Source organism: Vulpes vulpes, chromosome 13 (genome assembly GCF_048418805.1).
Source record: "Vulpes vulpes isolate BD-2025 chromosome 13, VulVul3, whole genome shotgun sequence".
Lineage (NCBI taxonomy): Eukaryota > Metazoa > Chordata > Mammalia > Carnivora > Canidae > Vulpes > Vulpes vulpes.
This window is the reverse complement of record NC_132792.1, coordinates 69,928,939-69,954,943: the sequence shown is the minus strand read 5'-3', so window position 1 is coordinate 69,954,943 and position 26,005 is coordinate 69,928,939. Positions and strand designations below refer to the sequence as shown.

At 44.0% G+C, this 26,005-nt stretch overlaps 2 protein-coding genes across 11 annotated transcripts in view; one reads left to right on the top strand and one right to left on the bottom strand.

The window, feature by feature from the left end:
• Positions 1-2,057, top strand: part of SDCBP (syndecan binding protein) — a 37,762-nt gene extending 35,705 nt beyond the window's left edge. For all 4 annotated transcript variants that reach the window (XM_072734691.1, XM_072734694.1, XM_072734692.1 and 1 more), the window contains exon 9: positions 881-2,057. In XM_072734691.1, coding sequence (XP_072590792.1) covers positions 881-935 — 55 coding nt within the window. In that variant the 3' untranslated portion in view covers positions 936-2,057. The remainder of the gene's footprint in view (positions 1-880) is intronic.
• A 646-nt stretch (positions 2,058-2,703) lies between these two features.
• NSMAF (neutral sphingomyelinase activation associated factor) overlaps positions 2,704-26,005 on the bottom strand; it is a 57,973-nt gene continuing 34,671 nt past the window's right edge. For 6 of the 7 annotated variants that reach the window (XM_072734687.1, XM_072734685.1, XM_072734688.1 and 3 more), the window contains 22 exons: positions 24,662-24,791; positions 22,932-23,003; positions 22,599-22,707; positions 20,487-20,663; positions 18,921-19,000; positions 18,272-18,362; positions 18,125-18,188; positions 17,123-17,174; positions 16,899-17,019; positions 16,379-16,510; positions 15,365-15,407; positions 14,860-15,023; positions 13,410-13,509; positions 11,997-12,055; positions 9,467-9,534; positions 8,599-8,666; positions 8,033-8,156; positions 6,465-6,548; positions 5,166-5,316; positions 4,655-4,757; positions 4,398-4,507; positions 2,704-3,403 (listed from right to left, as the gene is read on the bottom strand). In XM_072734687.1, the coding sequence (XP_072590788.1) occupies positions 3,309-3,403; positions 4,398-4,507; positions 4,655-4,757; positions 5,166-5,316; positions 6,465-6,548; positions 8,033-8,156; positions 8,599-8,666; positions 9,467-9,534; positions 11,997-12,055; positions 13,410-13,509; positions 14,860-15,023; positions 15,365-15,407; positions 16,379-16,510; positions 16,899-17,019; positions 17,123-17,174; positions 18,125-18,188; positions 18,272-18,362; positions 18,921-19,000; positions 20,487-20,663; positions 22,599-22,707; positions 22,932-23,003; positions 24,662-24,791 (2,197 nt within the window). In that variant the 3' untranslated portion in view covers positions 2,704-3,308. Of the gene's footprint in view, positions 3,404-4,397; positions 4,508-4,654; positions 4,758-5,165; positions 5,317-5,778; positions 5,842-6,464; positions 6,549-8,032; positions 8,157-8,598; positions 8,667-9,466; positions 9,535-11,996; positions 12,056-13,409; positions 13,510-14,859; positions 15,024-15,364; positions 15,408-16,378; positions 16,511-16,898; positions 17,020-17,122; positions 17,175-18,124; positions 18,189-18,271; positions 18,363-18,920; positions 19,001-20,486; positions 20,664-22,598; positions 22,708-22,931; positions 23,004-24,661; positions 24,792-26,005 lie in introns of those variants that run through there. The other variant, XM_072734690.1, reaches the window with a different exon arrangement.

Here is a 26,005-nt window from a genome sequence, read left to right as displayed (position 1 = left end):
GATGATCCCTAACAACTTCCCAAGTACTGCATAAAGTTCACCACACACTTCGGAAGTTTTGACATTTTCTAGTAGAAAAGAGGTAAGATGAGCACAAGTGGGCAGGCTTTCATCTCAGCTTTCAGTAAAATGGACTGTGGTTGCACTCTGCCTACAGCTTCTCTGCTCAATAGAAATCTACTGTGGTGGCTCATGATGGAGAATTCCTGCCTATGGGATGTTAGGAGTAATGGTTTTTGTTCTGAGAGCATTTGAGGAGACAGGTAGAGGCGTGTAGGAGTGTGGAGTGTGGTGCTACCATGGTCCTCAGAAATGAGGATTAGGCAGCTGAGTAGGGAAAGGAGGGAGAGGCAGCCAGCGTTGCTACCTCCCCTAGAACTTTTAAAATCCTGGCTTCTATCAGAGCTGCTTTTGCCAAGCCAACCTAGGTCCTTCTTTCAGAATCTGTCTTGCCTGTGGAAATAAAACATAATACCTTAATAAAATTTTTCAGTTCCTTGGTAGAAAAAAAAGGGAAGTGTTGTTATAGTCAGGACTCATTGTTTTCAAGTTCTCTTAAACAGTGCTAGGTTCCCCCCTCCCAGTTCATAACAGTGTTGTCATTTTCCTTGTTTTTCGTCATGAGCTTGAATATACAAAGACTTATTTGTGTCTTATCTAACTTTTCTAGCCAAGGTTCAGGAGTCATTCACACTAGATGGCAAACAACTAGATTCCCCGAGACTTCTAGATCTGAACTCATTAAAGAGACTTTCCCTCTTTCCACAATCCCACTTGATGCTCATGAGTGCTAAGTTTGAATGGGAGTTTTCCTGGATTAGCATAGCCTTTCTGAAAAAAGAAACCCAAACCTCACTTTCATAAAGTGACTCTCTTGTAGGATGGCACCAAGCATTATGAAGAGCCTGATGGATCACACCATTCCTGAGGTTTAAAAGTCATGGCACAATGGAAACTTCACCGAACTTCTCCAGTTTACTTCTTGGGCAACTTAACTTTATATTATGCACATGAAGCTTTCCAGGAGCCAGAGCGCATATGCGGCATGACGACGACCTTTCTATCTTACATTATGGCTGGGAATCTCACTCACTGTTTTGATTGGATATCTTGTTCACACTTCAAGATTGTTGTAGCCTTATCCTGGTTTTACAGATGTGAAACTTTGGACAGATTTACTGATTTTCCTAGAGTAGTTTCTCTACTGGAAACCTGATGCTTTTATAAGCCATTATGATTAGAGTGACTGATACAGTCTTGGCTCTGTGTTAGAACCAATCACCTTTATCTTACATATCAAGTAGTGCTGTTCATATTACTTTAGTTCTATGGCATAATTGCGTTTTTAATGTGTTGCCATAGTACATGTAGAATGACTGCTTTTGATGCTTTTTTAGTTCTGTGGGTGTGCGTGTGCGCGCGCGTGTAAAACACCGAGGACACTGGTTTCATTCCATGTAAGCATTATACAGTGTATGTAGGTTGTAAGAGATTGTGTTGGTCATCATTAAATTGTAACTACCTTCACTTAATATGCTTGAACTGTCGCCTTAACTGTGTTAAACATCTAGAATAAAAGCCAAAATAGAACTATTGCTGCCTTTCTAAAACCCAAAATGCAGTTCTATGTTAAACTGAAATGTACACTAGCCCAGAACAATGTAATGATACATACTGAGCTATATATATAGCATAGCTGCTTAGTTGCATTTGAGATTTTTCTAGTCATTGTGTAATGGAAATTTCTTTCTTCTATCGGTATTAGTTTCTGAGAAATGAATCACTATGTATTAAATGTAAAAATTCTTGTACCAAATAGGATAACTATTTTGACTTCCTTTATTCACTTGTAGGTTAAGTGGAATAATACCTAATTTTGTCATTTACTCTTAAATTCTGTAACCTACCCTCTTTGAGATCGTCTTAGGATGTTTCCCAGGTAATCTGTTCCATTTCCTGACCCATCCCTACAAACAAAATGGCAATGACACTTTATCCTGATTTTTTTTCTTTTTGGTTTATGTCTATTCCATTTTAATTAAACACATATAAATAAAGTTGACTTTTAGTCTGTTATTGTGTCACTTGGAAACTTTCCGTGCCTTTCACCAAACTTGCACAGGACTTAGAAAACAGGCATGTGAAGTTCCCACCTTGGGCCCGTGGGAGTGGTCTCCCAGAGCAGCTGACACCCAGAATCCCTGAGGAAAGCCCTCTGTGCTGAGAGGGCGGGGGTGTCATGAAGAGTGTTTCTACCTGCGACCGGTACACTGCGGCCTGCACACTTCAGGCTGTGCAGCAGAACTCACGGAGGCCGCTGGTGCCGCTCCCTGCAACAACTGACACCAAGTCATGTTTAATGATACTTAAAACCAACTTTGAAAACTGGTACCCTGACTCAAGTTTTCCCCCATGTCATACAGCCTACAAAATAAAACTTCTATTGTCTTTAAAAACATTGTCATAGTAGAAAGGGAAGTCAGTAGAGTTGTTTTAGAGCTTACCCTTGTTGAAATTTAGAAAAGCGAGCTGAACAATGCTTCCTGGTTTACCTTGTTAACTGGATTTGGGTCTGTGTATAGTTCCAGAAATGTAGAAGTGAGTGACACATCACTCAGTACAGTTTTCAAGGATCTATACTTGCAGTTCTTTAAAGGTACTAGTCTTGGCAATGAAATATTTAAATAAGAAAATGAAAACAGCTTTCATTACAGAAAAATATTTTTAATGTAGAAAAGGTGAGCATTTAATAGCTATAATGAAATAAACCGTTCTATACACAGTAAATATACTGTTACAAGAATTGCTGATCTTTCCCCAGGTTCTTAGAATCTGAGGTCAGTAGGTTATACAAAGTAACCTTTCATGAAAAACACAGGTATCCAAAACCCCAATGGGCAGCAATTCTATGGGTCAGGAAGACAGAGCGACTCAGAAGTAGGAGAGAATACTGCAAGTTTTCTTGGAAAATTCAAAATTGTGTTTTCTGAAAGTTTTCTCATCTCAGTTTATTTAGTATCTCCCGGCTACTTAGCCACCCAAACCTGCCTTCTGCCCATCAGCATACTGGGATGGTTATTGGCCTCACACATGTAATGTTTTCTCCCTAACACTGCCATATCCTTGCCTTGGGAGGCTGGCAACTAGTGGCCTTCAGTGAAGTCGCCATGATTTAGGAAGTTTAAAACCACAAATGTCTCATGTGGTAAAACTTCTAATTACTATCATTGCACATTCACCAGTTCATTTGAAAGTTTGGTTTAAAAATAAATAGAGTTCGACTTAACATTCAAGAGAGGAAAAGGCACTTAATACTGCAATTTCCAGAACATAATTTGTCTGTCTTCCCCTCCCGTGATGATGCTGCTACACTGTTCGTTCATCCATATGCATGTCACAGCACCTAAAAGAAAGAGACCTTGTGGTTAGGTAGTAAGTTGACCGGGGGCCCCCAAGATATACTCTAAGTACTATGTTGTCTTCTCATCTTGTAATTGGTGTATAAATTAAAAATAACTGCTTGGCACAGGAACTTATGGGGAATAAGGAGACACTTAAATGTAAAGCTAAAATAATGGGTTGCAAATAGATATTCCTAGCCGTAGTCAGCATGGGTGAGAGGAGAAGGTAGGGAACCAGTGTAAATTTGCTCATTCCATTTCTACTGGAAGGAGTCCAATGTTTAAAGCCAGTAAGTTGAGAATGACCTAAACAGATCACTTAATATAAATGTTAAGAAATAACCACATAACTGGATGATAGAGGGAAAGGAATGAAGGTGGCGGTTACTGGTCACAGTGAAAGGTAAATAGAGGCTTATAATCAGAGATAGTAAAAGAATAAAAAACCATAAATCTTCCAGAAGGTCAAGAGGTAACCATGCAAGTGTAAGCAAATAGAGTGGAAAAAAACCAAAAGAACAGAATAATCAATATGCCTACAATGTGCCCTCTCAATAATGAGGGCACACCTCCCAGGATACAAACTGGAACCCGACCTTCGAGGAGGAGACTGGGGGTGGGGGTGCGGGAGTCAGTGGCAGGAGGAAGATTGTTCACATTATTATTTTTGTGTTGTTTCGGGGTTTCTTTAAAAACCATGTGCATATATTTTTAAAACCAGGATTACAGCTTATACTATGGTTTTGAGTTCTCCACGTGGAACTTAATGTACAAACTTCCTTTTTGGAGTCAAATGTCTGTTAACCTAAATCTCAGTCCCCAAGGACCCAAGAGATGCAGCTGGCCTGGCCAACCAAGGTGCTGGAGGGGAACAGCTACGGCACGGGGAGGAACGGTGTGTTCTCTGCCTGGGAAGAGTATGTTTCCTGATGGGAAAAGTAGGTCTGAGTTCAGCATTTTAGGAAGAAAGGTCAAGTCAACTGCGTAACTGCTCACCTGTGTGGCCCTGGATTCTCTCACTGATTTTTCCTCCGAGGAGGTCCCAAACAAGCAGTTCACCAGACTGACTTCCAGATAAAACAGAATTTCCATCCCAGATAAAGCATCTGCAAAAAAGGTGCAGAGATCATCATCTGATCATTCGTCATGACGGAGGGGCTCTCTCTTACCCTGGCCAGAGCAAACCCAAATGACATGATCACGAACTTGTCTGTAAATGTTTTCACACACTAGTAACTCACAAAATATATTACCTCTGGGGCTCGTCTGAAGTCATAGAGGAGATGAGCATTCCTGTCTGCACATCTATGACGTTCAGACAGCCGTCTTCCCCTGTGCTGAGGACGTGGCGACTGTCTGCAACACGAGGAGACACGGCTTCAGAAGTGTGTTGTAAAGGATTCTGACATGTTACCTCTGGCATAATGTTCACTTTGCTTCTCCTTGAGCTACCTGTATGATTGCCGGATGATTCTCCTCTCCTTGAAATGCTTCTAAGACACCGGGCTGCTGACCCTTGGGTGTGAGTGCATTTGCATCTTATACATTAGTTTCTCTAATATATAGAGAGCTGACGAACTAAGAACCATTTCCGCTACAGCTTTCCTGCAGGTGCCGATGGCCCGAGTATACGCTATGGGGCCGGGACGCAGCCTCACATCCAGGCAACACTTTGATCAGCACTGCTTTTCTCTTTACGTTCTTCTTATTTAAAATCATTCCGATTCCCCCAGTTATCATCTGTATTACAAAGGATAATACTACCTGGGCTAAACGCAGTATCACACACGGTCCCCGAGTGACACGGGATCTGGTGCAACATGGTGGCCGTGGTGAGGTCCCAAATATTCACTGTGCCTTCTTTGGTGCCTGAAACCAACAGTGTACTCGCAGCGTTTAAACTAATTGTATCTACCTAAGGAAGAAAACAGAGTAGTCCGCTTAGAGTTACGGTCATGAGCTGTTCCCCTGGCTGGCCGAGCAAGGTTCTGCTCCGCCGTACGGTGTGCTGACGTGGCTCATGCAGATGGCTTTCACCATTGCTTAGTGAATTATTTAAAGATTAAATTCTTCATATGCTAGTGAATAAAATGAAATACTGGTAGGGTAAATGGAATGCTTTTTTTTTTTTTTTAAGATTTATGATTTATTTTGAGAGAGAGCACATGCGAGAGTGAGTGGGAGGAGTGGCAGAGGGAGACAATTTTCAAGCAGACTCCCCACTGAGTGTGGAGCCCAACTCTGGGCTCGATCCCGTGATTCACAAGATCACGACCTGAGCCCGACACCAAGAGTCAGATGGTTAGCCGACTGAGCCACCCGGGTGCCCGATTTGCTGTCTCAAAATACCCTAAAATTGACAGTTTCAGAATGATACCTCCATGAGTTACACATCGTACACGGTGCCAAACGGTCTGAAGCACAGCTGGCCCATGGTTACCTGAGGGATTTGGGAGAAGCCGGGGTCTCTCAGGGTTATGTTTCCAGGCCCACCCGGAGTTACATACTACGTAAATATTTCTCAACCTCAGCTCAACTGTCGACCATGAAAATCAGGCACCAATTCACCACCTCAGAGCAAAGGCAGTATTGTCAGCTCTAGTGGGAGATGCAGCAGTGGGACCCAGGGGGACTGGAGGGGACGGGACAAGTGACAAAGCGCTAGCTTCAGTCCTGCCCCGGCTCGGGTGCACTTCCCTGGGCCACCCCAACATCAGGTCCGTGTCTTCACCTGTCGGAGGGCGTCATGCTAGAACAGACGGCCCCTTCCACCTTCTGTGTCAGAAAACACGAAAGCCGAGGAGGCACACTGTGTTGCCCCAAATAGTTTGAGGGTGTCCAAATATTCAATGTCTTGGAAATCTGATGGGACCATAGCTAGTTGTTGGGAACCAGCAAATTGGAGGAAAAAAAAGACAAAGCAGACTTGCAAACCCAAAGAGTCCATGCTCTCTTCCAATAAGCATAATAAAATGAGAAAAATGGACACACAGCTAAAACCAACCCCTGCCCCCTCCTCTGGCCTCAGGCTCAGCGGGGAGCAGCGCTGTTGCTGGCACTCACACTGACGTCGTGTTCCAGCTCGGCCAGCATGTCAAACCGCTGTCTCCTGGTGCATGTCATTTCTGCAGGAACACCAGACCACACCTAAGGTGGAATATATTGCAGAAGGTATTTGTTGAGCACGAAAAGCATTTCTAACACATTCGAGAAAAATGCTTGACTGACCAACTTCCAGTTAACGTACTTGCCAAGAAAATAACGCTGTTTTTCTCTTTACATGAGAAATGCTTCTGGTTCCTCTCCTGCAGTGCTCAGGCTTTTATTCCGGCCACAGGCACTCCCGACTGCTCGTGCCTGTGTCTGTTTCTACCCTTTGCGCTTGTGGCTGTGATTTTTATGCGGACTAAGGAAACCTGAGTGCAAGCGCGTTGTAGTGTGTCTGTTCGTGTTTTGAGAAGACCCAAAAAGGCAAGTCACCCAAAAAAAAATTAACAGAATTTGGTGTAGGCAAGGGAATTTATAAGAATGGGGGGAAATCCTGAAAAACCCTTGAAGGAATTCTAACAGTTTTCGGTTCTTGCTTTCTTTTTACATAAATGCAAACTGGAAACTGAATATGATGAATACTGGTGGGGTGTTTGCCAGATAGTTGTGGAGGGTTCCAAAGAAGGGGCTGAGGATGGCCCCGCATCAACAGAATGGTGAATGAATGTGTGTCCGCCTGTGCTAACTTGAAATAAAATGTGTCCTCTTTCCAGGATTCCCCACTTTAACCTGACATTTTCTAATTAACTGGTTAACTGTTAGTCCTAACTGTGTGAGATCAGATGGGCTGCTACTGTCTACAGCTGGGCCTTGAACAATGCTGGGGTGGTTGGGGGTGGGGGGCGACACCCCACCGCATGCAGGCGAAATCTACTTCTAACTCTGACTCCCGCAAAGCTTAACTGCTAATAGCCTACTGCTGACTGGAAGTCTTACCAGTAACATAAACAGCTAACACAGTTCGTGTGGCACGTATCACAGACTGTAGTCTTACAATAAAGCTAGAGCAAATGTTAAGCAAATCATAAAGTGAATTTACAGTACTGTACAGATTCATCGACAAAAATCCACTTATCCACTTATAAGGGGACCTCTGTAGTTCAAACCTGTGGTGTTCAACGGTCAACTGTATTTCTCTGTTAACTCTGTCTTGTGAATTCCACATCGTTCCAACCCCCCGGTTGAGCGCACATGGCACAAAAAAATCATGAAGACTTCCCGTTGAAAAGTACGCAGGTTAAAAAAACACAGGTAATAACATTCAGCATCTTTCTATGTCACTTACACACTTTGTGAAAAATAGTGAAGTGACTGAGCACATTAACAACGGGTAGTAGAATGGTTTATAATACTTGTATTAACCAAACATTTGAAAAAATATTCTATTTACTTATTCACGAGAGACACACAGAGAGAGGCAGAGACATAGGCGGAGGGAGAGGCAGGCTCCTCACAGGGAACCTGATGTGGGATTCGATCCCGGTACCCCGGGATCACGACCTGAGCCAAAGGCAGACGCTCAACCAATGGGCCACCCAGGCATCCCTTACCCAAACATTTTCAGTTAGAAAATATATACAGACCTTCACTGTGGAGTCCCACGATGCAGAGTACAGTCGGTTGTCATGCCAACAGATCTTACTAACGGCATCATCGTGTCCCATTAACGTGTCCTGGCGTCTTGCAAATGCTATAGAATAAAAATAGCTGACATAAAAGATAATGAGAACTATTAAAAAGCATTCCAAAAAAAAAAGCATTCCAGCTTCATTCTGAGACTCTTAAACACATATTATGTTGTTTAATTCTAATCTTACTGAGACTCCCTAGAATTACAAATTACTTGTTCTCATCTTACTAAACCAAAATACTCAATATCTGAACTTAAAACTAGAAGTCTCCAGGTCTGGCTCATTTGTGTTTTTACCTCAGTTTAAAGCACAGAGCGAGAGAGTCCTGCTGGAGAAATTATTAGGTTCAATAATCATAGTGAAAGCCACCAGTACTATTTTTAGCTAATATTTGTTCCTTTTTGGAAACAACACAGTAGAAGACCTGTGCCACCAGCAGAAGACCTGTCCTTCCTGCTTTTCGTCCCCAGAGATCGCTAGGCCGAGTGAGGAATTACACCGGGAGCCCAGATACATACACGTTATTATCCCATGAAGAACTTATGACAGTGGCATCTCCTGGCAAAAGTAAACAAGATGATAAAGCCTGAAATGTAAATGGTTTAGCATTAATTATTTACAATAATTAGTAAATCCCTAACACGGTAAAACTAGCTGGTAAGCTGCCCCCAAAATTCATGCTCAAATTCTATTTACTTTTGTCCTCCTCACGTCCCTCAATGGGACTTTTTTTTCCCATTGGCTAATTCCAGATGCTTAGTTTCCTCCCAAACGTAAGAAAGAAAGTCAAAGCGTGTCCAGTGCATGTGGATCTAGCCTGAGGATTTTTAGGGGCCCTGGTGGCCCTCAGGGCGCTGGGCTGGAGGAGCTCCTAGCCTGGGTAAATCGTGAGGGGAGGGTGGGCTGCGTATTATCCTTAAGAAGTCTCTGGACTACAGACTTGCACAGGTAGGGAGAACTTCCAAAAATCTGTAGGGAACTTCAAAACCTTTTGGGTGGTTTACATTAACCATAAGATGCATTTTTCTTTTTTTTTTTTTCAGAAGAATTGGTTTTCAAGTATTTGGTGTCCTGCCAACTCAGAAATGCATACATTATTTAAAAGACATAGACATGTTTAGTTTACCAGTTCCAGAAAAGGAAAGATTTACTATGGCACTTCTAGTTTTCCAGACTACAAACCAAATCACGGTATTATGAGAAAAAGGCACCCTGAAAAATTTTTAATTGAATTGAGAAGTAATCTCACTGAGGCATTCTGTAGACACCCCATGGGAATAAACCCAATTGCTTGGGGAGAAACGAAACGCCAGTATAGGTGCGTATAACACAAACTGCCGCATGAACTTCCATCATACCACTGGTTTAAAATTAAAGTGAACTCACCATATTTGAAAATGATATGCTTCTTTGTAGCATTTTGGATTCCTTAGAGAACATCTTCAAGGTGGAATCTGATTTAACAATGAGAAGGGAAACGTAATGAGAAAGATTTCCTGACCCTTCCAGAGGTCAAACGCCAGCCAGAGACCAGCAGGCAGTGGGGGTGGCAGGTGGGGCCCCCTCTGGGGACCTGTCGGCCCATGACAAGGACACTGTTGCATCCCCAGGGCAGGACCAGCACCCTGCTCACATTTCAGCAGGACTGAACGTGGAGCGGGCCTTGTCACGGACAGAAGCTAAGAGTTCGAGAGGAATAAAGTAGCAATTTTATAAAGACCACAAAAATTATAGTAATATATGTTTTGTTTTGTTTTTTAACAGATGGCCTAATTATGGTGTGATGCCCCTGTAGAGAATTAGCATTTCTGGAGGAACCAGATTTCCTAAAGAATAATAAAGTAGGGATTAAAGTTTCCTCTCCTAACAGAAGCTTTAGAAAGTGTAGCAGAATAATCTCTTGGAAATCGAGACTTGCAAAAATGACACTGAGCTCCAAACATCCCCTATTTGAAGCAAGTAACACATTGCCTAACTTGTAAACACACAACATGACAGCTAAAAGGTCAGAGTGAGCCTTAAACAATTTCTTCTATATAGTAAAATGTAACGTTTCCTTTTTTTTTTTTTTTTTTTAAGATTTTACTTATTTATACCTGAGAGACGCAGAGAGAAACAGAGAGAGAGAGAGGCAGAGGCACAGGCAGAGGGAGAAGCAGGCTCCATGTGGGAGCCTGATGTGGGACTCGATCACGGGACTCCAGGATCAGGCCCCGGGGCTGAAGGCAGGCGCTCAACTGCTGAGCCACCCGGGGATCCCCAAATCTAACGCTTTGACCTAATTTTCTCAACACCGACATACCAAGTCCTGAGACTTCATTAAGTGGAAAACATTTCCAGCGTCAGCTTGGAAGCAAAGTCCAAAGGGTGAACACAGCATTCCCTGAACTTGGCCCTGTGGGGCCTTCCTGAGACTCTCCCGACACACCTGCCTTTGATCCTGCAGTTCCGAGCATTCGCCTCAAGGTCAGCAGCAGCTTATTACCCTGGGGCAGCCTCAGGGAACCGAAGCCCACCGGGCTGCGTGTAGCCCCACGGGTAAGGATGCTGTTCTCCCAGACTCCCTCCCCGTGCCAGAGGTGACCCCGACAAAGGCTGCCGAAGAGCCAGGCTCCCAGCTGAGGGGCACGCAGGTGCCCAGGCAGCGAGGTGTACACCCCGGTTGTGAGCAACACGGGTCCCTTCGGGGTGACCATCAGGATATGTATAAATCAATAATACGAGTCATTAACAGAAGAAACAAACAGAAGAAAAAAAAAAAACTCTTGACTTAAAACAAAAAAAAGGACCCGCTTTCCCCTTTATTTGGTAAATGTACAAAGAAGTGATAATCAGGCTTAATGAGCCTCCGGGCTTTCCGGCCTGGACGCTCCCCAGACTCGTGGTTTACAAGGTCATCCAAGTACAACAGACTGAAGGACTGGATGGAGCACATCAGGCAAATCCAGCTAAGAACGCAGGCTCTGCTTAAAGATGAAGCTTGACGGAGACCTGCTTTCCAGAGGCCTGCGGTCTCGTGTTACGAGGCTGGCACCCTGTGCGGGCAGGATCCTGGGGAAACGCAGACGGCATCGCCGTGTGACCCCAACGGGGCCCAGTCGTGTCCTGCACGGTCGCTTCCTCTGGCCCACAGCAGAATCATCACCTACGCTTTGGGGAACATTCTGCTTTACGCATCCTGGGATTGCACTTGAGAGAGAGAGGAATGACGTGCTACAGGTCATAAGCCATTACAGAACCTGAGTGTGGTGACTGATTGCTCTGGAAGCGTTCAGCTGCAGAGCGCCACTGCCAAGCTTAATCAATGAAAAACATAATTTCGTATGATAAAGAAAGGCTAAGGAACAAGTGCCCTGCAGGCAGCCAGCTACTAACTCTGCCAGAACAAGCTTCTTAAAAAACAGAAGCAGGATGGCCAAGAATTTGATGATGTATAAGGACATTAACAACAAATGAGTAAGATTTCCAGGGCAATTCTATAACACACACCCTGAAGTACGCACCAACTGACAAAAGGGAAAACCTTAACAGCGAACGAACGCACACTTGCAGGCGCTCCAGCACACCATGCCCTGGGGCATCCTGCGCTGGACCGACCCTCCACTGTCAGGCCTGTTCCTGGCTCAGGCGGAGCCGTGGCGAATGTGCAAGGGTCCTGCGGCAACGGCAAAAGCCCCCGCTGAGCAAGAAGATGGGAAATAAGCTCCTTCTGCCCTGTCCCTTAAATTTCCAGAAACAGAAAGGCATTTTCACGATTGTCTTGGCAAACTGCAAAGACATGTTATGTTAAATGCCACGAACTGCTCAAAATTCACTTTACGTGGAGGCAGCACATTCCAGCGCAAATCCTTGACCGAGAGCTAAGAAACCTGGATACTGCACGGTTCCAGTAAGCCGTTTTCAGGCAGGAACATACCTTGTGAGGTGGTAAAGACAGAGGACCCGTTGCAAGACACCGCTATCCCAGTAACTGCCCTGTTGAAAGACAGAGTGTTAGAAGTTACCAAACACCGGGTGCTGGGACGCTAGTCTCTTTCAAGTCCTCGATTTCATTTTACCAAGTTTCTGTATTTTCTTTTGTCAGAGCTCGTCTGCTGGATCTGCCCCCCCACCCCACCCCCACATTACACCCCCACTACCAATCTGAATTTAGTTTTGGCAACACCCGTGGCTAGAAACCACTCCCAGTCTCAGCTTTCCTGGCTGCCCGATTCAAAGTTGAATACGTTCCTGATGCCGGGAAATCTGCTTCTTTTTCGATTCCACCTTATGTGACTATCCCCGAAATTACTGAAAGTCTTCTCTACAAGCACTTCACTAGCTTGACTTCTGAATCGAATTTACCAGAGCATCTGTACGGAAATGATACCGCTGTCTGGTTCAACCATTTCCTCTTACAGGTTCATCATGTCTTCACTGCCTTGGACAATACGGCCTCTTTCTATGTGTCACTTAGAGAAGTTGAGGAAAGGAAAGCCACTGTTATCATCAATAAGGTGGAACTATGTGTATCTTTGCAGGAGGCTGTGCTCTGATCTGGAGCCATCGATCTGAAGCCGACGGGGACCTTCAGTCCCATCCACAACAAATGGTGTCTGTGATACCAACATATCAGACACGATGTCTACGGCCAAGGTGCAGGCCAATGGGCTCGTCTCTGAGCCTGGGTTTTCTCATCTGTAACAGGATGTGGCTGAGGGGAGGCCAGTGTATCTCAAGCCTTTCTGTCAAGATGTGTAAATATCTGTAATGGTAGAAGTCTGAACCCTCACCACCCCCCCGGGTCTGACAGGAAGTCCTTTTTTTGAAGTATAGGCATTATTTTTAAAACTTCTGGGAACTTAGCCCTTTGATCTAGAAAACCCTAGAAAGACCAGGGGGTAGAAATGACAGCATGGAAGGCTGACATAAATCTATTTCTTTTTAAAGACTTTATTTACTTCTTTGACAGAGAGAAAGAGAGAACAAGCAGAAAGAGCGGCAGAGAGAGAGAGAGAGGGACAAGCAGGCTCCATGCAGGGAGCCAACGTGGGGCTCGATCCCGGCACCCTGGGATCATGACCTGAGCCGGGGGCAGACGCTTCACCGACTGGGCCCCCCCGGCGTCCCCAGAAATCCATTTTGTGCCAAACCTCCCCTTGCCACATTGAGCTCAGGTGGCTGATCACTATAGATGTTTCAGGGGGATAAGAACCCTCAAGACCAATCAAAGTAACGCGGAGAGGGACTCCCACCCCCCGACTCCACAGACAACAGCGTCTCTGCAGGCCGAGGCCCGGGTTCTGCAGGGGCGGCACGGGGGGGGGGGGGGGGACCTTCTTATTCTTACTCTTTGTGGATCTTATGCTGGTCGTGTAACTGCAGCTTGGCGATGTTATTCCAGGCCAGGGTTTTGCTTTCTTCCGTCAGGTCTTCGAAGGACTCCTCACCTGGAGAGACCACAGGGAGCTGTGGCTGAGGGAGGCACCTCACTGAGCACCGCGCCGAGCAGCCCCAACCCGAGACCCGACTACGCTGAACGTGCCTGCTACGCAGCTCCCTGTTTGTCAAGGGAAGTGAAAAAATGTGTAATCTAAGAAAGGAAAAAAAAAATCCTTTGGAGAAAGGTGACAGAGTTTTCTTCGCGGTACAGCGGTCTCTGTACTCCCTGAGCAGTGTTTGCCAACGTGTCGCTCGGCCGCGGACGTAGGGGCTTCAGGAAGTACGAGGCTGAGTAACCATTTCCCCGTCAGGAATCGCTGCAGAAGCCAGTTTGTTCCCCAAAAACGCTACGGGTTCACCCTGGTGCTGACGGGGGAGAAAGCTGCCTGGCGCCCGGGCCTGCACAGGTGACGCCGCCCCGCCCGTGCCACGAGGGCCTGGAACAATCCCCCTCCGGTGCAATCACAGGGCAGTGGGATGAGCCTGGTGACTGCGCGGGCCCGGGCTTGAGAGGCGTCACGAGACCATCCCATGGTCTCCCGGACTTAAGCCCGGGGGCATCTCCCAGAGGCCTGCTGGCTAGCCCTGGGTCCCCGCCGCCAGCACCCTCCACGCCTGGCGCCCCCGGCCCCAGAGCAGACGCGCCTGCAGGGGCTGAGCACTCAGGTGACCCCGCGCCCCGCTTACACAGAGGGCGGGACCCCGGGAGCCTGCGGCCTTGAGGCTGTGCTCTGTGAAATGTCCGACAAGGAAGCTGGGTGGAGGTGAGTAGCCTTTCCTCCTCCTCCACATATAGATGTGACACGAGGGTCACGTTCACTTTAGCACCCAGCACACAATGGGGGGGACTGTGTGTCTGTTCCAAGACTGAGTAGGAAAAAAGAAAGACAACAAAGCACCCTGAATTCGAGATCTGCGGGGAAGGAGGAGGAGAATTAGGGACAGAGGGAGGAAGTCCTTTCTGGGAGAGCCCAGGCGACACAGCGGGGCCAGCAGCCGGGTGCCAAAGTGACGGGCTAAGCAGCCAACGCTGCCTCGGAGAACCAGACAAACGAAGGAGAACCCGAGCCACAACGACAACAAAGCACCGCCAAGTCTCATGTAAAATGAGTAATACCACCGGGAAGTAAAAGGAACTTGATTTTCTTTCAAATCAGCAGTTAAACACAAATGAAACAACAACAAAAACAGGCTTGTCGGAGCTGTTTTTCGGGAGAACTGCAGCAGGACGCCCGCACGCAACCTCTGTCTGCCACACGACAGTTCAGGTTTCCCCTGGCCTTCGGAATCTTCAGGAACATCTCAATCAGAAAAGAGAAACAAAGGGTGCTCACATTTATTCTCTTTACAGAACTCACCTGGAGAATCTGCCATCGGAGCATTATGACTATAGGTTTGGGAGAAATTTTTAAACTTTGGGGTGATCCGTCGTGGATGCGGTGTCACGAAGAGTTGTTTCGGCGTCTGGCCAAACTCCAAGATTTGGGTCAGCATGGCTACTTTCTCATCAGGGTCCTCGATGCTTTAGGACAGAACACAAATAATGCAGTGAACCACGAGGTTCAAGTTCTTTGAAAGCATAAATGTCAAATAACGCAAATTAACAGGAGACAGATTTAACCCTCAAAGAGTAATAGAGACTACATGCCAGGACTGTCTAAGCCTCATCACACATCTTTAGAGAATTTTCAGAGGCTCGGTACCTTACCGAGGGGGGAAGGATATCTTCCTTCCTTTACGGGGGAAGCAAAATATGATTCACTGTAAAATTTCCACACCTTAATATGATCAAAGAGCTGCATTAATCGTTTAGACAAAAAGATATTTCGCGACTCAAGTAGAAACTCCTAGACATACAGGTACCTGTTAAGGTCTACGCCTCCTTCATAGGTCAGGGGATGAAATACTGGAGAAAAAAAAAGAGAGATGAAAAACACTCTTGAAAGAGGTGCTGTTTGGTTTATAATAGGCGCGCTCTTGTACAGAATCTTAAAAACTCAACAACTTGAAACTTCTATTCAAAGAAACTGATGGTCACTTTGCACAAACAGACTGGTAACATCCAACAGCAACAAATATCAACTTGAGTTATTATCTTTTGCTGAGCAGAAAGTCATCAGGCAGGTGAGACAGTCTGTTATCTCCAGATATTTGCCAATTAGCACTTCTGTCCCCAGGGGAAGCACATATCACCCTGCACTGCCCAGCGAGCGAGGTCAGGCCGGAACTTCCAGCTCCTCTGACCTGCTAGCACCACCCAGCAACCTGGCGGCAGGTAAGAAGGAACCTGAGCAGGACGTGTATCACGCTGGCTTCTTTCTGATGAATTAGTAAGAAGCCCTGGGGCCCTTCAGAGGAACTAGGGGTGCCCTTCTATCATATTCTGATTTAGTTTAAGATTTTATTTATTTGAGAGAGAGAGAGAGGGAGGGAGGTAGGACGGGGCAGGGGTGGGGGGAGCAGAGGGAGAAGGATAAGCGGATTCCCCGCTGAGCAGGGAGCCCGATGTGGGCATCCAGGACTTAATGACCTGAGCTGAAGGCCGACAGACGCTTAAAATCCACCAGCTGAGCCACCCAGGCGCGCCAAGATTGAGTTTTAATTGGAATTAGTGAGTGGGACGGAGAGTACATGCTCAAATTGGAAGACTGGAAAAACCCCTCTCAGAATCATGGTGGGGTTGGGGTTCTTTAGGCAAAAGTGCTTCCTCCTCTGTTACTCAGTATCTGATCCAGGGCCACTGAGCTGGGAACCTCTGTTTGCCGATAGAAGATGCTTCTGCTCAACACATGAGCCTTATTGGTCTGGCCTTGATTTTTACTTTTTTGCTTTTGTTTTCATCTAATGTGCTATGAAATTTCCGAGACTCTCACACACCATTATGGGCCCCAACGGCATCGCTCCCTTTTTGCTTGTAGCCAAATATCAGATCGATCCACTCGTGGAGGTGCTCGGACACATAATTGCTTTCCAACGCGTCTTTGCTCTTCTGGAGAAAATCCTCGGGACCTATTAGATTAGACTCGATCAAAACATCAGTGTCTTGGTTTACTGTCTCCCATTTCTTCTGTCTATCCATATGCAGCTAAAGCTTCTAGGAGAGGGTAGAGGTACATATTTCTTAATGAGGGTTTTCTCTGCCTCCATCATACAAAATATAAATTTTGGCAGGGAGAGGGGAGTGGTGAAAATCATCTTTACAACATTTAGGTCTTCCACGTTTTTACATTGTAGACTCACAGACTATTTCTGATTTGGAACAGGACTGACAGCGCCTCATTTACATAGAGAATTATACTACTAGTTTTTAAAAATCCAGGCAACTAAATCATAATACTGAAATGGTCCCCCCAGGTGAAACATTGCTCTAAGTCAATACTTCCAAGGTGGTACTCACTCCGTGCCCAGGGGGGAAGTTCCACATCATCAACCATCTGTCCTCCTTGTCTCTTTCCCAGATCCAACTTCAGATTATTGACTAAAAAGCTGACATCATCACCATAGAATTCTGGAATCAACTGAAAGTTTCGCGGGGGTGGGGGAGAGAACAGCAATGAACATTTTTTTAAAGCAGTTAGAAACCACAAGTCCAGTGAATTATTAGCTTTATTAACTGCTTACCTCTTTAAAATCTGTTGCACCATCCAAACAGTTTTTCCAAGTTTCTCCAATACTAGATAAAAAAAAGTAAAAAAAAATTAACTGATCTGAAGTCTTGGGTCTGGAAATAGCAACCACAGCACTGTCTATACACCTAAGTGTTGTCCTACACTTCACCTGTATTAACCTGTTTCTCTAACTCATTATTCTCAACAACTGTGTCAGGATCCCCCTTTGACAGACGAGATGAGACGGCTCCTCTGAGCTCATGCAGGGAGTGGACATAGATGCAGACAGGGCATCTCCAAGCCTACACCATGAGCCTCCGTGCATGCACACTGCCTCATTGACAGGCCAACACAGGGTGGTACATAAACACGGATAATCTAGCACGGCTGTTTCAATAGCTCATTTCAAAAAGAATTCAAAATAAACATGCATACAGTTTAGAAAAAGACTGGAGAGACATAGACCAAAAGATTAACAATGAATATTATCTAAGTGTGGTTGGGAGGTCAAGTGAACTTAATTTTCTTCTTTGTATTTTCTAACTTTTTGGCAAGGAAATATTCCTTTTATAATTAAAAAAAGTCATTTAAATACTTATAGGAAATTATATTCAATTCACAGCAGAATTATTTAGAATAATGAGATACTGGAAACGGTCTAAATGTCCAACAATGCAGAGACAGTGAAAATACTTAAATTATGGCATATATTAGGATGTGACACAATAATTTAAAAGTCACTGAAGAACATTTGATAACATGGGGAAAACTTCAACATCTAATACAAGGCTAGGACAGGCAGGACAAAAGCTGTATTTAAAAGAAGTTCTTACACACACACATACACACACACACACACACACTTATGACTAGGAAAAGCCTGAAAGGAATAGATGTACCCATTAGTGATTCTTTACACTTCTTGACATTTTTGTATCCAGGTTTTTTGAGCAAACATATTGTATGTTTATAATTAGAAAGTTTAAAAACTGGTAGGTGAAGCATTGGGTCAAACCTGTTGAACATTCGGTCTGCATTATCAAATCTTCCATTCTGCAGGCACAGCATGTACTCGGGTGCTAGAGGGGAAATCAGAGTTAAGTGAGAGAACAGAATCCCTGAAGAATCCACATGAATTGGGAGGGTTGATAAAGAATCTTACCGATCCTAACAAGATAAAATAGCACATAACCCGGGGAAGAGTAGTGACTGCCGTACATGAACTTTGGCTCTGGCATTTCCTGGTAGCGTGCCTACAACAGATGGAGAGAGATCCTGCTTAGATGTTGGCCATGAAGATAGTGACTGACTCAACTGGTCAAAGCCTAAAATTGGGGCATGGATACAGATCCCTTAGTTTCTCTCTTAAAGGGGAAAAGGAGAAAAGAAGAGCGGGGGGGAAAACTGTGAACATACACAGTATTCCTGTGACAAGTATTTTGCTTTTCTTGGCTCAGTGGGAACAACATTGGGCTGGATTGAACAGAAAGGATTTTATGTGTCTCTTATGTGATTTACCAGAGAGCACCTTCATGCAAATAAATCAGTAAACTGATTTGTGATCAAGCCACAGTCTCCTATGTCCTGAATTGTAGACAGAAGAAGCAAACGGTGGGTGGGTGAGCAGCTAATAAACTTACCGGGGAAGGCAGAGGGCAGAGAGGAAAGTAAGAAAAAATAGGATGTAGATCCTCTAGTCACTCATCATAGACCTCCCCTAAGTCTTGGAGAAAGGAGTTTCCCTTACCACAAAAACAGAGGCCATGGCTCATGGAGCCGCTTAGAAGCCAGGCATCCCCAAAACCACGTACCAGGAGTCTCTCCAGCCGTTCCTTGTTTAGGGCCCCTACTGGCCTGCTAAGATCCCGGAAGGTTCCTGGATTTGACAAATCTATAGAAATAAATACATTTTAAAAAATGAATTAAAATAAAGCAGGGAAGCTTATCCTTAATAACATTATCTCCTCCCCACAATAGATACATAGGCACACACATTTCTTTCCACAAATAATTCTTTTTTTTTTTTTTTTAAGATTTATTCATGAGAGAGAGAGAGAGAGAGAGAGAGAGGGGCAGACACAGGCAGAGGGAGAAGCAGGCTCCATGCAGGGAGCCCAACGTGGGACTCGATCCCGGGTCTCCAGGATCACACCCTGGGCTGAAGGCAGTGCCAAACCACTGAGCCACCCGGGCTGCCCTTAAAGATTGAGACAGACCCATCAGAATTATAGTATTTCTGATAGTCACTTACATAGCTGTAAAGGTTAGGGCTTGAGTTCTGAGTTAGCAAGTCACTCAAGAGTAGCAGCTCTTAATTGAAAACGCCCTGATTACTGATTTTTTTTTTTTTTTTTTTTTTACTGGTTTCAAAAAGAACTATGTTCCAAGGAAAAAAACAAAAAATAATTACATTTTAAAAGTCAGTATTCTTCTACCAAGATTTATGGTCGATTAGAGTGAATATTATTATTCTCTGATAATAACATAATACGAGAATTGGGGATGGAATATTTATCAGAGGAATAAATTATCATATTCCCAGAAAGTCTCTTATTTCTTTCAAGTGAAAGGGTTTGATTAGTGAACTATCAGAAGGAATTCACTGCTCACAATATATAATTTAGACTATTACAAAATCAAATTATAATACAGTCACATTTTTGTTACAATAATTTGAGAGAAATACATATACCCCAGGGTTAACATGGTTCTCTCTCATTTATGTAATTATTGATTTTTGTTTCCTCCTTTAAATATTCCAGTACTTCCTAAATGTTCTGTAATGCATGATTACTACTTTTGGCAACCACATGCTTGAGTGTTAATTTTATCTTATTTTACTTTTTAAAGATGTTATTTACTCATGAGAGACACACAGAGAGAGGCAGAGACATAGGCAGAGGGAGAAGCAGGCTGGAGAGCCTGACGTGGGACTCGACCGCAGGACCTGGGATCATGACCTGAGCCAAAGGCAGACGCTCAACCACTTAGCCACCCAGGCGCCCCTTGAGTGTGAATTTTAAAACAACAGGACAATCTGAGACAAATTTTCAAAGTGAAAAACTTAAAAGTATCTCAAGTGTGGTCGTTACAGGTAATAACGCCAACATCGGCTTAAAATTATAGGCATACTTTCTGGGCGGGTCTTTCCAGAAGTCTGCGAGTCCTCTTTTCAGGATTATAAGACTTTAAGGGAGAGTGGAGAAAACACATAAAGAACCCCCAGAATTTAGGTAACGCTGATCCAGTACATCAGAATGGAAGCTAGCAACCTTTGGTACAAGAATCCAGATGGGTTCTAATCTGTTTACACATACAGCACGGCTGGCAATCGGAACACCCCCTTTCCTCCAGAAACTCCGCCCTGTGGCATTTACCAAGCTCGGCACTGCAGTAGTCGCTGATGATCCAGGGGAACACGGGGTACTGCGACAGGTCGTTGCAGCTGCGGTCCGCCAGGTTGTTGAGGTGGAGCAGGTACTGGTAGTTGGAGAGGTGGCCGCGCTGCCACTGCAGCATGTAGCTCTCGGCCGTGCGCTCGGCCACGTGGTGCTCTGAGGGGAACAGGGCCCGCAGGGTCACCGCTGAACTTGGCCAACCCTGGCTACATTATACTGAGCCTAAGAAACTAGAGGCTTTACATATAGATTCTTCGATGCATTTTTTGGAAAATGCATTTTAAGAAAGCGGAGTAGGCCGTGGTTGGTTTTCACCAAACACCTGTTGCACTGAGCTGGCGGATCTCCCAAAGATATTCGCCAGGAGGGAATAGTATTACATATATGATATAAAATATATCATATATATTAAATATTTGTTGTAAAACAAATATGAAGGTATGGAGCAAATACGTACGTATTACGTGGTGACGGATGACGTTCACTAGATTATATACAGGCCGCCATATATACAAAATGCTTGAGTTTCAATGCCTTTAAGAAGCTGTGACCATTCGTAAAAGTTTATTGCCCCCAATATTTATGAAATTAAAACAAAAACAGTCTTTTAAGTTTTCTTTTAGATCAGGAGGAGGCGTACAACCACAGGTTTGCCAATGCCTGTGTATTATGTATGCGGTGAGGAGTGAGAAAGGAACCCACTGAAGGAGCAAAGGTCTCTGGCGGGAAAGCATTTCTCAAAGACCAGAGCCCGACAGCTCCCCCTCCCGCCCTGAGACTACCTCAGGAAACATAGGGTCAGTCAGCAGCCATAGGGGGGTAAGGACAGCTTTCCTCTCAGGGAGCCAAGTGACTCTACTGTTTTATTTTGTTCAGAAGATTCTGCCTGAAGTGTTTTGTTGGCTGGACCAAGCAAATTATCGAACTCATCTGTCGATTCAATATTTATTCCTCTGATTTTTACCAAGTTTCTTCTCTAACCAGCTATGAGGAAAGGGCCTAAAAAATCAAAATGCTTATTCTCATTTCCCACACTCACACCTCAGAAAAAGTCTGGCCAACCCGAGGAATCAGATCAGAGAGAGTAAGGAAGCTTTATAGAAGACAGGTTTTTAGGTCATGGCAAGTGTTTTGACTTGAGATTTTAGGACTCACCATGAAAGCTGAGTTTTTTGTTGTAATCTTGTTATACAATTAGAGGAATAAAATGAAAAAAAAATTTAATCAGGAGGCAGGAAGTAACAGTCAACTTGTACCAGAGCTATACTCCGGCATTAAAATAAACATAATAGCCTAATGTGAGAAGAAAAAAATATAAACTCTAAATCAACTATAAAATAAAACATATTCCTTATTGAAAATAAACTATTCTTCTGAGGGAAAATTCTATTACTAAGGGAGTAAGAACAGCAAAGAAGATAAGATGGCATTAATAAAATCCTAACATCTATTTTTGAAAATCAACCTATTTTAGTTTTCTAACAACTTGTAAACAAAAATGATTTACTTCAACCATACAATTTCATATGTTTATGCCTAAAAAGAAAAATCAGGTGCTCTTTCCAATAAAGGTGGGAAAATTCACATTTTTTCCAGGAGACTTAGAAACTATGAAAAGCAAATCAAGTCTCATGGTACTATACTGAGTACAGAAGGCTCATGTGCTCCTTTTATGTTGTTTTCCAGCTTTGTGATTAAGACCACAGCTAACGATCACAAGCACATGACCAGATAACTCACTGCTTCACATTAAGAAACCAAGTCTCCATTTCCATAAACGAACATAGATATAACTGAACAGAAAAATAGTGAGGTCAATTCTTTATACTCCATTCAACCTGGGGGTTGTTAAAATACAAAAAACATTTAAAAATATCAAGAGTTTTTCAAACACACAACTGGAACGAACTATTACCAAGTATCATTTATATTTCCCTTAGTTTTTAGAATTCCATTTTGCCAACCTTGTCCCTGATGAGAGGACGACCCAGAGAGGTGATTCTAGATAGCACTTCTCTTATTTCCTAACTCAGTGCTTAAAAGTTGAACTACCTTCATATGAACAGATACAGTGAAGGCTGAGCACCATACCTAGATACGTGGCAATATAAAAATAGAGGTCATCTCTATCTTGAGGTTCATAGAACTTTAAGTAGATGTCAGAACAGAGATCATCTTCTGTGCAAAACACTTCCAAGCCCTATAAATTCAGAAAGAAAACAGTAAAATAAATAGCACTGGATTTACCTTGCAATCTCAAAACAAGCTACGGAAGCACAAAAGAAAGACTTGGAGTCAACGTGCTTAATACAACATACTTGCACTTTTCAAACATGCCTTGAGTGTTTACAAGTCAATACACCATTGGCCGAACTGAAGGTATGACAATCATCCACCCAGAAGTGACGTTGCACATGAACTCACCAAAGGCATGAGGCCGTGCCTCCTTTTGTAAATGCGGCGGACGTCTTGGAGTGTTATCTGGACCACAGGTTTCTTTAAAAGTAGAAAGACCATCTCAAAAATCAACATTCAGACACAATTAGAAGCTGTCCTTTGGTACCAGAAACGTGAAAAAGTGGCCAAATCTTGCCTTCCCAATGTGTTACATGTGAACAGTTGGAAAGGGAGCTTTTAGAACAGGCATTTCTGGTTTTACGTCCTGGTCTGCCCTACCCCCACTCAGGGCCTGCCAAATGATAATGCACTGATGGATCATTCAGGGTTCTGCAAGGCTGCTGAGTGATAAGGGATGTTCAAGTGCTGCTACAGATAACCTCTCAGGAATTTTGCTATCTTTTTATAGATCAATGGTTTTTTTTTTTTTTTTTAGAACTGACACAGTACATCTTTTTTTAGAATCTCGTTCTTTATCTCCGTAAAAACTATATTGTATTAAGGCTCATAAACAACAATAGTAGCAAGCAGGGCCACTAAATTTTTCTTTTGTTATGAGGAGGAAATTTTTCTTGCTTCTTTAGAGGCTTAAAACACTAGTCATAGGAGAATGAAAAGCCACTGAGATTGGCTAAACGGTGACATATCCACCTTTCTCCTAAGTGAGAGGGAGGAAGAGCCCACATGTGGAAACTGCCTGAAGACTGGTCAAGGATCCTAGCCCAGAGAAGTGGGAGGGGATACATGCTCACCCCATCGATCGTGGAGCTACAGCACATACTCAGATAGTATCCCACAAGCCACAGTAACAGCAGTGGCCAAGCAACCATCACACCAGGGGACAATGCCCTTCAGCACTGTGAGCATCTATGGGAGGGCTGGGTGAGGGTGCCGCGCCACCTTCTGGACAGGATTGTCACAGCACCATTGTTCACGTAGAAAAGTATTAGATGCTTCAGGGACCTAATGACTGGCCAGCCTGGAGAACTTCCAGGACGGAGCTTCCTATGACAGAAAACACGTTCTTTAAGCTGCCCTGCCAAATGGTCCAACGCACTATCAGAGTGTATTAGCGTTTCTATTCTTCTGATGAACCAGTCCAAAGAGTATTCACATCTAAATAAAGTGACAAATCTCTACAAATTTTACTGTGGAAATCCGAGTTTACCTTTACAATCTGGCCCAGCAAATCTAAAGTCATTGTGAAAGAGGACACTGTTTCCACCATCACGGTAGAAACACTACAGCTGCTCAGTTAGAGCATCTCCACATGTGCCTGTGTACCACCTGGCAGAAGATATTGCTTGTGACAGCTTCACATCTACTGATTTTGCTCCTAAAGAAAAACAGGAAATACCCACTTATTTGTACACATAAGCAGATATACAGAAAATACCCATTTCTCTTTAATTTTAGTATATTTCATTGGTCTCTTCCAGAAGTGCTTCCAAGTAGAATGGTAGAAACCTCTAACAACCCTTTACTAAAACTGGGGGGGATCAGGGCAGGGTTACTTTTCACAGCAGAAGCAAGTGACCCAGGAATTACTGAAAAGAGTTCAGAATTGCTGGAATCCGATCAGCAGGCATCAGGATGACACAGGGAGGCCTGTTAAACACAGAGCTGCTGGAGGGAAGAGGGCGATTTTCGATCCTTGACAAAATAGGAGAACACTGTAACTGTGAAGTCAAGTTCACAGGAAAGATGAAGACCCCAGAGCTAAAGTGGCTCTCGTCTGACTCTGTGTCTCTACTTACCGGGTACCCATTGAGAGGCTGAAAATACAGGTTTGTGTCAGTGATGCACACATGCCCTGGATTCGTCACCAGCGGTGTCACCATTTCTGCTTTGCATTCCATGTGCAGCTTTTCAGAAACACTTTGGAATCTGACAATACGGTTTTCAGCAACAATGAAAAAAATCACAAATCAATGTACTTTCTAGGTTTAGCTTTCTCTAAGGGAGCTACAATGTGACTACACATGACATCTGTCTAAACACTATACTTAATACAAGAAAAATGGTAATATAAATCCATTGATTAAGTAAAACTGATGTTCTTCACTTATTTAATTTCTTAAAAAAGATTTTATTTATTCATGAGAGACACACAGAGAGAGGCAGAGGGAGAAGCAGGCTCCCCGCAGGGAGTCTGATGTGAGACTCGATCCCAGGACCCCAGGATCATAACCTGAGCCAAAGTCAGATGCTCAATCACTGAGCCACCCAGTTGCCCCAAAACTGATGTTCTTTAAGATACAAAAACCTGACATTCTTTTAAATGGTGTAGTGAGAACTCAAACAACAACGAAAAATGGGTTTATGTGCCACAGAAGAGAAGACAGGCAAATAAGTAATACCAAAAAACCCTTTATAGCTGAACCCTTCTTCCAAAATAAACTGGTCTCGAAACTATTCCTATATATTTTTTTTAAATTTTATTTATTTATTTATGATAGTCACAGAGAGAGAGAGAGAGGCAGAGACATAGGCAGAGGGAGAAGCAGGCTCCATGCACCGGGAGCCCGACGTGGGATTCGATCCCGGGTCTCCAGGATCGCACCCTGGGCCAAAGGCAGGCGCCAAACCGCTGCGCCACCCAGGGATCCCGAAACTATTCCTATATTAACATATTTTTCTATTGTTGCATCTCTAAGCCCCATTTTTATAGTCACAGGTGCCATTTGTTTCACACAGCACTTGTAAGGCTATGAGTCCATAATTACAATTACTTGAATGTCAGTTCCAAGGTATGTTCTTTTGTGGCTTTACTACAGTATAACCAGTCAAATGTGATTTTTCTACCTCCCCCTCCTAAATTACTTAACTAGTTGAGGGATCCCTGGGTGGCGCAGCGGTTTGGTGCCTGCCTTTGGCCCAGGGCGCAATCCTGGAGACCCGGGATCGAATCCCACGTCGGGCTCCCGGTGCATGGAAAATGCTTCTCCCTCTGCCTGTGTCTCTGCCTCTCTCTCTCTCTCTCTCTCTCTCTCTCTCTGTGTGTGTGTGTGACTATCATAAATAAATAAAAATTTTAAAAAACCTAGTTGAAAAAGTCCTTTTTATTTTTGCTTACTAATTAGTAAAAAAAATAGAGGGGA